Genomic DNA, 16,487 nt, shown 5'->3' on the forward strand with positions numbered 1-16,487 from the left:
CATAAATGTCATACCATCCGTCTGTTGCTTTGTTCTGTTGGCTTTGTGTCGCCAACTGCTTGTGGTCTGGTTCATCATTGGAGCTCATAGCCTTTGTCCCTCTCTTGTTCTTTTCCACCCCCAGAGACCTGAGCGAGAACCAGATCCAGGCGGTGCCGAGGAAAGCCTTCAGAGGAATCACCAACGTCAAAAACCTGTAAGCGCAAATATTCCCCTGACTTCCCGTCTTGTCATTTTTATTATTTCACAAAACCCCATTTGTGGTGGGCTGAGCCAGGACAAACACGTGTGACTTTTATCCTTGATGAATGCTAACATCAAATGTGACATTCTTAACATGTGGAAAATGGAGCGAGTGTGTTTCTAAGGGAACTCAAATATTTTCACTTCAGATGAATGCTACATTGATATGCGGGATTAAATATTTCTATATAGCTTTCATAAACAGCTCCTTCTGACAGGAATGATGATGTTGTACATCATACATGATGAAGATATGTACAGTGGAACGATTGACGTTGACCTTAATCTGTTTTGGTACATTGGAAATAATTCAAAACAGTCAAACCTTTACCATCATAAATAATTTATTAAGTGTTTGGGCAACGTTATAATATTATTTATTTATTGCGTTTGTTTAAAAAATACATAGGAAGAAGACCTTGGAAAAATAATTGCATATTAAATCGCAATCACATAATGTTTCGAAATATTTCAAATCCCACTGGTGATACTAAAATGCTAAAACAATACAGCTCATCTATCTGTCGGCATCTTTCCAATAACATTCTGTGTATTTTGCCAACCGTCAGGTATCATCCGAGTGTTGCTTGTGTGAAAGCTTTCCAACACATTTTCTAGCTCTGCATTGTTTGTTGTTTGTCACAAACATGTTATCCATCACCTCTTTGCCACCTCCTCATCTTCACTCGTAATCACCATCTTGGTATTCTTCTTTTAACCTCTTCTCGTTTAAATCAGCTCAAGATGTTTTGGTCCTTTAAAAAAAAAAAAAAAAAAAAAACTTCAATAGCGACTTGTCTTTTATTCATGACAGCCTAATCACCAATAGCCTGATCGATAGGCTGCCCAATCCATGCCGCTCATCAATAAGAACGAATCAATCACACCTGGTACAGAAAGGGGTATTGGCACTTTTGGCAATAAACAATGTTGTCAGTGCTTGAATGGAAAAGGTTGTGTGTGTACGTGCGCATGTGCGTGTGTGTGTGTGTGATTGAAATACAATTCACCATCACATTGAATGTAGTTGTTGTAATTAGAAGGAGACCCTGCAATTTTTTTCTGTTTGACCAATCTTAGGTTAAACGACAATTCAAGAGTTTCACTTTGTCAGAAAATCTTGATATTTGTTTTTATGCAGCTGTTTCTGGATATTCTGCCTTGATTTGAGTTTGGAACTCCAGCAGAGTTGTTTTGTATGTTTATATAGAGGCACAGGTGGGTGCACCAGATTATAAGATTTTTTTTTTTCTTTCTTTTTTTCAAAAATCCATGTGACTTGGTACCAAATTGCCTATCTGGTTGGGAATCATTAGTTGTGCCCAGTCTACATCATATTTGTCGTTGGGCATTTACGAATGAATGTATTTGTAAAATAATCCCCTTCTTAGCGTTAAGTAACTATACTGAGAGATATTTGTTAAATCGTATTCTGTCATTTTATTTTGGTTTCCATCGCAGAAAGCTATGATATTTTTTTTTAAAAGGATTTGAAGGCTCCATTGCTTCATTTGGCACCACTCCAAAATAAAATTTACAAAAGTATAAACCGTGCATGGTGCCTTGAGATTCCCGTTGAATTTGTTCTCAAAGCATCTTTTACCCTTCAGATGAATGGAAATGACATTAATCCGTTCCACCCTCCCCCCCAAAAACAAAATAAATATTGCTTGTGTTTTTTATGTGTGGAAACATCGCACTGTATACTCATAGCACTTTAAATAATAGATCACAGTAATTACCATTTAGCTTAGGGACTTTGTTGTCTTGCTTTGTTTATTTTGATGCAAATGTTAGTGTTTGACAACCTTTATTGCGTTATTGTGGCATCATAAACATTCCAGAGCATACCAATAAACAAAACAATCACAAAAACTACATAGAGAAATAATGATGTGGTTGTAAACGAGTATTTCATTGGCCACTGTCATAGATGAACAAACAGACGTTATTTGCAGTCCTGTAAATAAATTACAGTTTTTGGGCTAATGAAGTGAAAATTGTTAATGATGATCCCTTACAAAACACTCGGTTTGGTCTAGAAAGAGAGAGGGTCACCATGTGATGATGATGATAAGAGAATGAACCACAACATCACGGTGTTCCTAAAAATGTATATGTACAATTGTGGCTGCTTCCCATTCATGGTTCAATAAATTAACCCCCCTGGCAGAAAGTGATCTCGGCTGATTAAAAGAATAGATTATCATCCAGCAGCACCCAAATGACATTTTTGATGATCTTGTCATTATACGAGTCTGTACAAAAATGGTGATCTTGACAATATTTATGCATACATATAGAAAATGTACAGACTATTGATCGATTTAAATAGGATGGAGGGTTGTAAATAAGAATGGATGGCATCATGCGGGAGAATAAATCATCATTACATATGTCGGAGGAAAGACGTTTGGTCAAATGGGATTGTGGGCATCAGTCTTTTTTTTTTTAACTTGACATAAGACACACCCTCATTAGTTTCATTTGGTGGATGCGGGGTACGATCTTGTAGTGTCATCACAAAAGGGACTCCAGTGTAGTGTGTTGAAGTGAAGGCTTCCAACAAAACGTAGGCTTCCATCTGCTTATTATCAGCACCTTACTGTATTCAAATGAAGATTTATGACAGCCTATAAAGCATCGGGTCTCTTTGGATAATCAAGATGTATAAAAGCCTTCATTGTGCCGATGTGAAGGGCCTCGTGAGAAACCGGCCCGCCGCGTCTGCCGTCTCTCCCCAAGACTGCTGTAAATTCATGCTGGAAGCCAAGCTCCACCGGGGATGATGACTTTAATGGTAAATGGACCTCAAAATGTCTACACAGCACTGTGTGCACGCGTGTGTAAGCGAGAGCATGTGTGGGGGTGTGCATATGTGCAGATGAGAATGTGTGAGAATTTGTGAGTGTTAACGTGTGTGTGAAATGTGTGCGTGATTATATATATAATACATTAATGGTATGAGATATTTGCATATTATATAAATATGTATTTCTGTTTTTAATGATTTTTTTAAATCAACATTGCTAGAATCCGGCCTGGTATTCATTAGAATGCAGATGCTAATCACTCTTATTCTTTCTGCCCGGTCAAGTCATTTGATTTTTAAAGAAGAAAATGCTTTTTCCATTTTGCACCTCATGCTGCCATCCCTAGAAATTGTCCCTCCACTGGGCTTCGCTCGATTAGCCAAGGTGACTGGGGCCATAAAAAAGAGGCTCCAGTCCTCCATTAGGCCAGCAAATGGGGAGGAGTGCAAAGGGGGAAAAAAACCTCCATGACATTCTGTCCCTGGTGGACACTCCATTGATTTTCTCCCGTGTCTCTTTTTCACTTTGCTGGTGGCTGCAGGTAGCGCCGGCCACCACTTTGTTCCCGTTAATACGGGAACTCTCTCCGATGCTGTCCTTCTCCCATTTTCCCTCCATCCTGCTGCCCAGTGGCCATGCTCCCATTTGATTCTGTTTACTGCACTTCAACCCTTTGCTCTCAAATCAGCTGCTTTGCTGGAGCTCTAACAACCTGGCAGTTATGTTTGTGAAGCTAATGCTAAGTTGGTCAATGATATGATTGATTTCAGTTTTGCATTATTACACGGTCAAGACATAACTCATTTGAAATAATTTTTTTGTGTGCGTGTCGAATCGAACCCTACTTTTTTGTGTTGGGGAAGCTAATTAGACTAATTTGTTAAATTTACTAAATTATTTGCCTCAACTTCGTTGTACAAATGCTTTATTTACATGATATTCATATTTTATGAAAAAAACTATTTTGACCTCGAACAACAATAATGAGGAATATTAATATCATGCTTAAATTGACCTTGTTCCGCTTAGAAAGATTTGCAATTTCCATTCAACACGTTGAATTCTCCCAAAGCTTTGCTCTTGATGCAAATGCGTATCACACTTAACATTGAACTATTTTCGGAGAGGCTGCGTTGAGGATACTTGTGTGACCCTGAACATAAAGTCAAATCGTGCTAAAAGTTCTGACAAATTGTACTCTTTTGCTATGCATGACCCTATTTTCAAAATCTAACACATGGAAGCTTTACCAATGCTATTTTATTTCTACATATCTGTTTTCCAAAATGTGTTTTCCTTTTGATAGTGACTGGAGTAAATGCCAAATTACCTATTTGACATACCCAAGTAATGAAAACGCAGGGGCTGGGAATTTATCCCATGCTGCCAGCACACAAGTCAGACGAGTAGCCTTCCACTATCAGTGACTTTAGTATATATTTTTATAAAGTCAAATAAAGTGTTACTTTATTTTCATGAAAATATCATTTTGCGTGATGCTGGAACAAATTAATGGCATTTCCATTTATTTCGATTGGGAAAGATACTTTGACATGATTGTGGTCATGGAACAAATTAAACTATTAATATGTTCATAAGTTATTGATTAGGATGCAGTTTAGTAATGTTGTTAGTTATTATTATTATTGACTTGTTCAACTGCAATACTCTTTGTGGTGGTGAACTTGATGGACCAAAGATATTGTATGACAACAGACAGCACAGATAAGCGGCCATTGTTTCATACAGCCAACATTAAACCTCAGTACACACACACAAACACACACACACACACACACACACACACACACACACACACGTTATCCAATGCACCATCATGGTCTCATTGCATTCCTTGTTTTCCATCTACCTCTCTTCTCCCTTCGATGTATTTTTTTTTGTCATTTGATCAAATTGAATTCCTTTTCCTCCCCGCTGAGTTCACCCAGGCTCGACATTACAACACAAGCGCACTTTTTGGCTATGCAACCAAAACACAAGGCGGCATTTCTTCAAACAATACAACTGTCGGCTCTTCTTATTTACTTTTGTCCTCCTTTACATTATCCTGGGCTATCTCTACTGGCACACTTCACGCTCCCCTACCCACAATGCAGTGCAGGACGGCTGTTTGTCTGAATTATGGCTGCGGCGCTTTGGAAGGGAATGGGCACACACTTCTCACCTGGGTGTTGTGTGGCACTCTCATTGTTGGATTTATCCAATGTTGTGGGGAAGATTTGATCTATTGTACAAAAAGACATAAATCATTCATAATTGGCATTAAAGTCTCTGCTTATTGCCTAGCAGAAACAGATGATAAAATCTCAGTCTGTTTTCTCTCTGGATGTGGCTAAGACGTGTTCTGTTGGGAATGTTTGACATCGTTTATAAATTTTCTATTTCACAGTCTAGATGCAGCTTGTGTCCAAAAGTTTTTTTATTTTTTTATTTAGCACCCTAATAGATGTCTAAAGTTTTCTTTTCAGGGCTCTGTACATACAGTAGCTAATCTCAAACTAGAGCTCTGTTTTCTTATAGTGCTCTAGAGATGGCAAATTTGAACGTGTTTTTTTGAAAATCCAGACATGACGAGACATAATCTTGTGACTAATCTCAAACTGTTCTGATGTAGCTGTAGTCTGTTTCAGATTAGCTACATCTCGAGCAGCGAAAGAACCTCCAGCCCAACCATGCTAATTTTGACTCTGGATAAAAATATTTTATTTTTGTCAAATATTTATCTTTCCTGAATTGATAAATCTGTTTCTAAAGACAAACAAATCTGAGCTAGTTTTCCATAACAGATTATTTTTAGCCTTGGAGGTCCCGCCGTCCTTGATGGGATATTCATTTTGAGAGTTTCCACAACAGGCGAGAATGCCTTATTGCAACTTGAGCTTGACTTGTCTCGCTCCACTTTTTATCCCCCCTCATCTTGAGTTTTAAAAGAGCCTCTGCTAGCCCAGTATCACTTCACATTTTCCTCCTTCTGTGTAACAATAAGGAGGGCTCATTATTTGCAAGCCAATACCTCCCGTGCTGTATATGCATTCATTGCATTAAAGCCAAAAAGTCTATCAAGCCTGCTCGGAATGTTGGTTTTCATCCTCGCTCGTCAAGTTATAGCTGCTCGCTCATCATGCGGTATGATATGGATGCGCTTTGCACGCGCCTCGGCTTTTAACCGATGTGCTGTTCACAGGGGTGCACGGTGATGATTTTATTGCAGATGAGGCTCGTTTGGTCCGAGAGCCAAATGCTGACTTGGCATGATGTTGGGGGACCAGCCTGCAGAGCTCTGACTCTTCTATACAATGTCTAAGTTAGCTGTCTTGCAGTCTGAAATGGAAAATAAGAGAATGAAAATGACGCTTTGGAAGCTAAAGACTACTGAGTTCACTTGAGACATGATGAAGTGTTGTAAATGCAAATTAGATAACTCGTCTACCGATTTCATTATTTGACCTGTTCGGGCATTTTTTCTTTTTTTTGTAAACACCAGATACTATAGCTAAGAATGATTTGAGACTTTTAAGATTAAGCCTAGTAATCTACAGATTTTTACATGCGACTTGATCCCATCTCTGGGATTTTACACTGAAGAGGTACATGAATGTCACAGACAGATGCGCTACAACCACTAGACCGCCGTTCTGCCCGGCGCCGGAACTATGCGGTGGGCTTTTACTATAACATTTACCAAGTAAGCTAATTAAATTTCCTACTAATTAATAGATTGTCATTAATTTTGCTTTTGGTACTAAATCCTTCTAAATTATAGAAAGAATTGACTCTCCACATAGCTACTAAAATGAGGTCCACTTTTGCTCTGTTGATCCAATTTATCATAGATGGGCAATGCAACCTTGGGCCATCAGTCTGCGGCGGTTGCAGATGGAGCAGAAAAGTTTGTGCGTGTGAGTGTGTGTGTGTGTGTGTGTGTGTGCGTGCGTGCGTGTGCGCACCAGATGGTAGCAAAGGGAAGGACTGAATCAGTCTGCCAATAGGATTCATCATAGACATGATTAAAGACACTAATTATAAGGAAAGAAATTAAATTTTGGTTCCCAGTCTTTGCCCTGTGACGAACATCAATACACACACACACACACACACACAGTTTTCCACAAAGAACCATCTCGTTGCAAACTGATAGCAATCATGTCACTGCTAATCAGGGTGCTTGGTGAACAAAGCTGTCGGAGGAATTCAATCATATCGCAGATGATGAAACCATTTACCCTCAGTGAGGACGCAGAAGGAGGAACGTGGCCTCCGACGCCAGTCTTCAACTTAGTCCTTATTTCCCGGAGAAATTGGCAACGTGATATTACTGGAGAGCCGTGTGATCCCACGCGTTGACGATGCGATAAAGACAACTCGCCGGGAGACGCTCGGCAGTTGATCTGATAAGACTTTGTTAGACTTCATGAGAGGTGCTGAGTTTCTCAGTAGGTGATTCACATCTTAAGAGGATCATAAGACGAGCTTTGTGGGTGTCCTGCTTGCCCCCTAAATGAAACCAGTCTTTGAAGCGCATACTGGAGATGAACATACCGCTGGACCATACTCGCGCAAACTGTAGAATGCACTGGAACAACACTCTTCACCTATCTATGTTATCGATAGTAATAATAATAATAAATTATATTTATAGTGCACTTTACATTTTTAAAAAATATCTCAAAGTACACAGTTCTGCTCAGCCAGTATTGAATCGGGAAACGAGTCAATTTAATTATCTCATTACACACTATTATTCTTACTAGACAAAACCAAAACAATTTATAATACGCTATGTTGTACACTCCACGCCATGATGCACTGTTTGACATGTACGTTCTTTGCTAACCCTGAGGAGTGATGCAAATGTTGCGAGTCCAATGTTGGCCTGTAGGCACCAATTTTTTTTAAAAACATTTTTTATGTTTCCATCTGGGTCCAAAGTGAATCTGCACCAAGTGTTAACCGCCAGCAGCTGGCGAGTAGATGGACATAGCGTATGTGTAAAATGTAAAGTCGCTGCAAATCAAAGCTTTTTATGGCCCATTATGCGCACTCTTAAAAAATGAGCGTGTACCTTTACTGAAAACACAATGATGTGTTTTGTTCAACTGTGTCAACCAGATGTTTGGCCCACGCAGCAAATGTTCATCAAGGTTGGGTTAGTCTAATCCTACTAATGGACAAACAAACCGAGCAACAGAGATGGTCCTATCTCGATTTGATGTACAGAGATTAGTTAATTTGACATGTTGCTTTGCCTTTAATACAATCAAATTAAATAATTCATGCAGCCCTTTTAATTTAAAAAAATACACAGCATTTAGTAGTCAGAAAAAAAACATTTATCTTTTGTTAAAAACCAGCCCACTTGTTGCCGTGGTGACATGCCTCTAAGGATGCCCACTAAGGAGACAAAATGGGCGCACACACCCCACTGCGAGGACTGCTTTAGCGGCACATGTCTGTCCACTGAGCACGAGGACAAGGGAAGGTGGAAGGGATGAGTGGATAAATGGACAAGGTTAGATGCTTGAAAGTAAACGTAAAACAAGAAAGTGAAAGGATGCGAGTATTTGGGGGATTTGTTGGGGTCTGTTTGCCACAACCGTTACTAGTATATCCCTCTGATAACTTTTTACTTTGGCTCCCTACATTTGAAAACAAATCTGTACTTTTTAGACTTTTTCAAAATAAGCTGCATTGTTTTTCTCAACTTGCAAGTCGACAAGAGTTGGCAAAAAGACTTGACAGCTAACACTAGATAGCTCTTATCTTAAAAACAACCAACATGCAACATATATGTGACATTTCTTGGCAAAATCTATACATAGTTGACTGCAAAAAAAAAATCTTGTATTGTTTAGTATACAAGTATTTCAATCTCACTTGAACCATGGCTTGCTCAAATGTTAATTAAATACAACTACAATGATCTTAAAAGTGGATTCTACTTCACGTTTGAGCTGCAACAATATATCGTCGGCATCTGGCCGAAACCTCTCACAATCTGGAAATGTATTCAGAAAAAAATCCCAATATTTTAGAGTTTGTTAGTTGCTGTTTTTTAACTTACACAGGAGTTGGATCAGTACCATTAAATTACCTCGATCTATCATAGTTTCCCAAGTAAAGATCATTTCAATCAAAGAAAGGATGGTTTTTGGGTTTGTTGGGTTCACGGTTAGACCGATTGATGTAGAGGGAAGGAAAGTGGCGGTCGGGACCGACAGTGTCTACCAAGAGCAAATTAAAATAAAAGCCAAGGATGTATGACAGTGGGCTAGGGGGGGCATTGGCGGTGAAGGGGGTGGGGTGGGGTCTCCATGTGGGAGTTTAGCCAATGAGGCGTAGACTGGCTGTGTTTTTGGGAGGAAGGAAGTCGTGACTGCCAGTTGATTTACGGCGGCTTTGCTTTTAATGAAATTGTTTCAGTGACAGAGCCGGTAAAAGGCCCTTAATGGATTGGCCGGCCTAATGTAATGAAATTACTCCCTCTTTCACTACACACAGGAAAGAAAGAATAAAAGATGACATTGGCAGCAGGAGGAGGAGGAGGAGGAAAAGGAGGAAAATGCCATTAATATTTACAGAAGCGACAAGAAGGGTGGGCACTTCCTCCCCACTCTCTCTTCGCCGCTCTCTTTCTCTCTATGGGCGTCTACCTCTCTCTCTCCCCCCCCCAATCTGGCGGGCGAGCGAGGCAGCAGGTGATAGGCTGCCACCACGTCGGCCGTTTGGCCACTTCTATTCCTCCTCGCCGGCTCTCCTTTTTCCTCTTCTCCTCCTCGGGGCGGCTCACACATCACGGTGCTAAGGTGAGAGCGGCCATCCCTTTCGCTGTGTGTATGTGAGAGAGTGTGTATGCGTGTGTGTGTAGGGTGTGATACTTTGAGCTCACTACTGAGGTATCACCTCCCCGTTTCCTCCTCCTCCTCACACACTTATTCACGCCTTTTTTTTGGTAGTCCCTCCTCCCCCCTCAGCGGACCTTGACTCTGTGTGTGTTTGTGTGTGTGTCTGTGTGTGTCTGCGTGTGCGTGTGCGTGTGTGTGTGTGTGTGTGTTTGTGTGTGTAGGCAACTGGACAGCAACCACATCAGCTGCATTGAAGATGGGGCTTTCCGAGCACTGCGCGATCTGGAGATTCTGTAAGTAGAAAAAAAAAAATCGTATTCCTCCATCTTTCATCTTACAGGTCACAACCTTCATCCCGTCTTCATTTGTATCTTCACTTTAATAAGTGTCTAAGTGAATCATCTGGAAAATATTGCATGTCTAAGTTTTTTTTTTTTTTTTTTTTTTTTAAATGTGGAGAGCATCCTTGATGCACATCTCACGCATGCACTCGCACAAACTTGAATATTCCGGCATGCAAAAATGTGCACCTCAGGCACTCCAGTGGGATTATGTTCCTTTTTTTTTTTATATAGCTTTGCATTTTTACATTGCTCGTGACATTTTATGAGAAAGTTGTTGTATTTGTGTGTTGCTCAAGCATTGGCTCATTTGTCTGCAGGCAGTGTGTTGCCACTTGCGATGAAAAGTTGGAGCTGCTGATAAAACTTGTAAATTAGAAAGAGAGGATGCAGAGGAGTGGATGTCAGGGCGTGAGGGGGCGGGAGGATACAGACTCTGATTTGGCGACTCGATGAACATGTTTGAATTGTGGTGGTTGGTATGGAGACAGTCAACGTCACCCATGGAAAATTTAGCAATAAATTCTAGGTGAAAATAATCGATTTAGATCTTTCGTTGGCATAATCAGGTGCTTCCACTTTCAGAATAAAATTGCCACAAATCATAAAATGACGTCAAAGGCCAATAGGAGAGTAAACCGCTGACAGGACAGCAGTAATCGGTGTCAAGGAAGTATGTCAAAGTGATATGTCTTTGTAAGATCTTTGTATGTTTAAGTTTAGCTTGGGTAGTTAGTGGAAGTGTTTCACTCTCAAAAATCTTGTGCTAAAAAACGATGGCAGTCGCTTGATAATGACTATTTTTAGATTTTTAGTATTTTAGTTTTAAAGGAAATAGAAGTTGAGTTTGATATAATATTTGTTGTATTTATAACTATTAATATAGACAATTATTCAAATGTATTTAGGTGATGTTTCGCTAATATTTCGTAGTGTAATTGTAACATTCCACATGCTAGCATTAGCTGAACTTGTTGCTAAATTCAAATTTCCATTTGGCTGTGGCGTTCCACTTCTTTGCTAGCTAGCCTACTTGGATAAAATGTCCGACTGGTGTGTTTGATGCGGCGTGAGTTTTGCAGTTTCCCTGTGAAAACTCACTGCCCTCATCCAATATGAGACCACAGGGTACTTTGTTAAAGCAACAAATGGGAAGAACTCATTCTGTAGTTCCTGGGCTCCCCCTACAGTCGCAAAGTGCAATGAAATTTGAAGCGCGGAAGCTAAATTGAAAATGGAATTCTAATCTGTCTAATGGTATTCGATGTATCATTTTATGCACTTGCAACATGGTCCACTCAGCCATCCGTCGTTAATTGTCGCTATCCGTCGCCATGCGTCTCTTGCAGTGGTGGCGTTGATGGTGCAGTGTGACGCTTCCTAATGTGCTCACATAAATGATTAAAGAGCGTCAAGGCTTCCAGTGAAAACTGTTCGATACTCGGGTGTGCGGGAGCCTGGATGAAAACCGAGCCAGGATGCTTATGAGAAGCCAGAGCGTCCACCATTTGGTTGCTGACTTTTGATCCCGGAGGAGAGTGATGGTGGCTGGTGAGGGACATTAGCAATTCATAAGAGGCTTGACGGCGGAATTTACAATGCACTGTAAATACACAGCAGAAGGCAGGACAGGACACACACTTTAGTCACCCTGGTGTAACGTTTTAACAAAGCCAGGTGCACGCACACACATGCATGTCCATCTGTCCTGTCCAAGTGATCCAAAGTGTGACTATAGTTTGAAATAGTATGAGGTTACGTGTTTGCACTTTTTGTATTTTAATTTCAACATTTCACCTGTCGCCTTTTTTTTTTTTTAATTAATAGAATAAAAGTAGTACAGTAATGGCAGCAATATTCATGAGTGCGCGAGACAGGGCCCTATCCCTAATAGACAGCAACTGAATAATTGACGCCCCCCCCTTTTTTGAGGAATATATTTTTTGTTGTAGTATTTATTTAATTATTTTGGATTGCAGTGGTGTTTGGGATGGAAATGAATATAACTAGCATTTTTTATCCCATCCCTCCAACAAATGTGTTTTGAGGAAATAATCCATCCATCCATCCATCTGAGAGACTCAGCTCCTCTCTTGTATTTCAGTACAGCAGTAATATTAGTTAATCTTGGCTGAGTATGAAGAATTTAGGAGTAAACTGTGTTTTTATCGTCTGTCTTCATGTGTTGGTTCAAATACTTGTTCCTTAGTGTGTGCCTATGGAACATTTAATATTAAACTAGCAAAGGCTATGTGGTTCTTTCAAATACGCAACGTCTTAATTTTATGTTTAGTTTGACAGTAAACTTCAATCGGTACTGGCATTAACAACCATGATTTATTTTTTAAAGATTAATTACTAATTGGATCTGTCCAACAACCGCATGTTGTAATGAGAGGCGCCTGCCACCATACAGAAAAGCAATTCATTATTTAAACCTCGTACAAATTAACTGCCCCCCCCATCTGTCTGTTTTAAAAATCAAAGGTGGCCTCTAAGATCAAATGTTTGCCTAATGACACTAACTGTGGGCTCACTATTTTGGCAAGCAGAATTTCACAATCGTGTATCCATAGTGTTGCGAAAGTAATGAATAATCAGTTTACAAAACACGAATGGGACTGAGGTAAGGCTCTCGTCTCCCTCCTCTTCATCGTCACTGTAAGTCAATGTGACACCTCGCTGGTGTGGAAACAGCCAAGCCTCAAATTGAGTCAGTCAGTCAGACATTTGTTTCATTAATAATGAATGTGGGCTTGCCTCCTTCCTCCCTGTGATCCTCCATCTCTTCTCTCCACGCTTTCTTTTTGTCTTTGTTTTTGAATGACTTGCTTGTCATGTTTTGATACTTCTCCGCTTTTTATTGTCTCAGCGTCTTTTCTTTTCATTGATGAATTGACGTTTTTTGGTCACCTGATCACATCGCCACCTATATTGCGCATTTACTGCAACAATAGCTGGCTACTATTGCCACATGGTTGTTGACCTTTAAATTTGGTCGGATAACTTTTTACTTGCCGGCCACATGCCAAACTAAGGCCTTTCTCCCCGAAATTTGTTGAAAAAAAATCAGCCATTCAGAGGTTAAATAAATCATAATCTTGCCTTTAGAAGCACAAGCTTGCTGCTTGTGAGGAGGAGGAGGAGGAGGAGGAGGAAGAGACATGCTGATTAGGGCAGACGTTGTGATTGATAAATGAATCGGGAATATCATAAATATTTTATATTGATTTTATGGAATTTAATATTGGACATTCTGGTAAGAATCACAAATGGTTTAAAAAGAAACAAAACTTTTTGTCGGTCAGAAAAGCTTTAAAATGCAAATACCGAACACTCAATAGATCAAACATGCACAATTATGATCCAATAGCCAATCGTTGAGCTTAAAGCAATTTTTGCGCATTAAGATTGATACATGGTTTTATTATTTATATATTGTATAGTTTTAGTTTTTATTTCTTTTGCTGTAATCCTAAAGCCCGATGCTATATTGAGAGAGAGGAAAACCCAACACCCCTTATTTCCGTAATCCAAGAATTTTATCAAAGTCTTTCTCTCTCTCTGTCTATGGAAATTTAAAAAAAAATCAATACTTCTTCTACATTAAAAACAAAGATTCTAAATATTTTGACATTTCATAAGAGCATCTTCCAAACACACAAGTGAAATGCCAAACATCGGCGGTGAAAGCTGTTTCTCACGAATATTAATAAATGTAGCTAGAGAACAATTCATTTTCATGCCCAACAGGAACACATTAAACTCTGACTCGTCTGCAAGATAAAAATGCTCACAAAATCAGTGGCTAATTAAAAGAAAATAATCCCACGACGTGGCTTGATTATGCAACATTTAAATATGGGAATTCATACAAACAAATAATGTTCACAAATTAATTATTTCACACTTCATGTGTAAAATGAGTATATGATGCGCATTGGCAGGAATTTGGTGGGAATTCATAAAATGTTCACAAATTAATTATTTCACTCTCCATGTGTAAAATGAGTATGTTTGCAATACAATTCTACATTTTGGATTACATTCAAAGCAGTCATCTATTTTGGCACAAGATGACATTAGCAAGCATGACTTTCTGCTTGCCAAATAGTGAGCAGACATGTATCTACAGGGAGCAGACGTTCAATTTACATGCATGATTTTTAATTAGTGTTATTAGTGTTTTAATTAATTTAAACACTGCAATAAATAAATGATAATAATAAATAAAATAATTATCTGTTATGGAATAGCTATATAATAAAATTACTACAACTTATGATTGCTCTTTTATATATTCTAGATAAGAACTGCCAGAATGATCTTCTTGTCAAATAGAGAGCATACATGGTGTCACTTTATAATTTCAAGTTCAATTTTCATACAGGTTTTTGCTAAATGTTCACAATCCATTAATACTTACATTTGCTCTAAATCTAAAACTGGTAAAAATAGTTTGGATGACCTCTTTTTGGCAAATAGTGAGCATACATGATGCCCCCATAATACAACATAAATATTTTAGACATGATTTTTAAAAATGTTTAGTTTGTTTTTTTTAATACAAAACTGCCATAATACATAAATATTGTAATAGACAAAAATATCCAGAATGACTTTTGTACTTGCCAAATATCGAGCTTACACGGTCCCAATTCATAACAAGGGTACCAATGGTGTAGGTTTTTAATTTAAATAACTAAACATGTGTATTATGTTTATTTTTCATTTTTAATAGCTTCTGTAAATCATAACGGACATCAATATGAACACTAGTATTACCTCCTGCTTGTAAAATAGCAAGCTTACATTGTATCCTACCACTTTGTAATAAAAGCATCCATGCTTTGGGTGCATAACTACGTTTTAGAGATGAAGACTTCTTTAACACTTGTGGATAACAGTAGCCTGAGCAAACTCCTGTTGCCAAATAATGAGCCCAGTTATAAATGGTAGTAGCTCATTATGAAAGAAATCTTCTTTCACAAAATTCTTACATCTAGGAACTAGAATAAATGTACTGTTAACAACTGTAGTTTGCCAAATAGTGAGCCTGTGCTGTTTTCAACCCATTTAAAGCATCATTAGTTATTCCTCAGATTATTATTGTTTTTGAATTGTTTTTCTAGCCGCTTTCTGTTTCAATCAACAATCTGCTGCATTTTAAACGATCGCCTCACAATCAATTCACGCTTGCAAATTGAGATGCGATTAGTGCGCTTGATCCCTGCGGCGCAGGGTCGTCTTTTCCCGGGTGTTCATATCCGCATTGAGCCGCTTTGGTGATGAAGATCGACTAAGATGCTGCCACGTTGAAAAATTAAAAAAGGAAATTCGCATGCGGCGATGACTTTTTGGTCTACTGCCTGATGATTAAACGGCACCAATTTGTAGGCGGCCAAATCAGTTTGTGGAATTAATCGTCGGATTGTTAGAGTCCATATCGGCAAAACCTGCCAGGGACGATTAAGCGTTTTTGGCTAAAATGACACCATTTTGTGGTTTGTAATCAAAATGATTTATCATGGAGTGCATTAAACAAAATATCATTTTGCTGGGCTGATAAAAATACCTATGATTAGATAGTTAAGACCAAAATATTGTGCGGCAGGAGTAACAGCAGAGAGATACTATTCTTTAGCCCTTAAAGGCATTTGCGCTGTTTGTTAGCATTAAGCTAAACTTTATTAAAGCAAAGTGATGCGATTATTATAAATACACAAGTTGTAGATATCCAACTGCGGGTAGCAAAACAAAGAAATTGTTTTTCGACTTGAAAATTAAAGCAATACGACTGTTAAACTTAATTTGCAATATGGTAATAGATTCCTACATCCATCTGTGGTTGAGTAAATAAACGCCCCTGGCCTCCGTTTGTAGTCATGCACTAAACCGAATATTTGGCACCTTGCGTTAGTTGGACTTGTTGCTCTTTTTGTAGTCGCGTCAGCGCACGCAGATGGAAGTGTTTGATGCGGGACTGTTTGTCTTTCCATGTGTTGCTGTCATTTCACGCTCCATCGCACCCTCGAGCACGCCAACATGGTGGAAACAAGCGTTTACACGCACACCAAGATGAAGCATTTGCCGTATTGTGTTCAGGCTCAAACGTAAAACGCTCCAAGGATCCCAGACAACAACCTGCATACTTTGGGACATGATTCGTCATGCTATGATTTAGGGTTGAAGTCAACAATCGTGTTCAAATCGATGTAATGGATATA

General features: G+C 39.0%; 1 protein-coding gene across 2 annotated transcripts in view; it reads left to right on the forward strand.

Moving 5' to 3' along the window:
• slit3 (slit homolog 3 (Drosophila)) overlaps positions 1–16,487 on the forward strand; it is a 168,110-nt gene that overhangs the window by 82,262 nt on the left and 69,361 nt on the right. For both annotated transcript variants that reach the window (XM_049750086.2, XM_049750076.2), the window contains exons 5-6: positions 125–196; positions 10,141–10,212. In XM_049750086.2, the coding sequence (XP_049606043.1) occupies positions 125–196; positions 10,141–10,212 (144 nt within the window). The remainder of the gene's footprint in view (positions 1–124; positions 197–10,140; positions 10,213–16,487) is intronic.

Source organism: Syngnathus scovelli, chromosome 1, assembly GCF_024217435.2.
Source record: "Syngnathus scovelli strain Florida chromosome 1, RoL_Ssco_1.2, whole genome shotgun sequence".
Taxonomy (NCBI): Eukaryota; Metazoa; Chordata; class Actinopteri; order Syngnathiformes; family Syngnathidae; genus Syngnathus; species Syngnathus scovelli.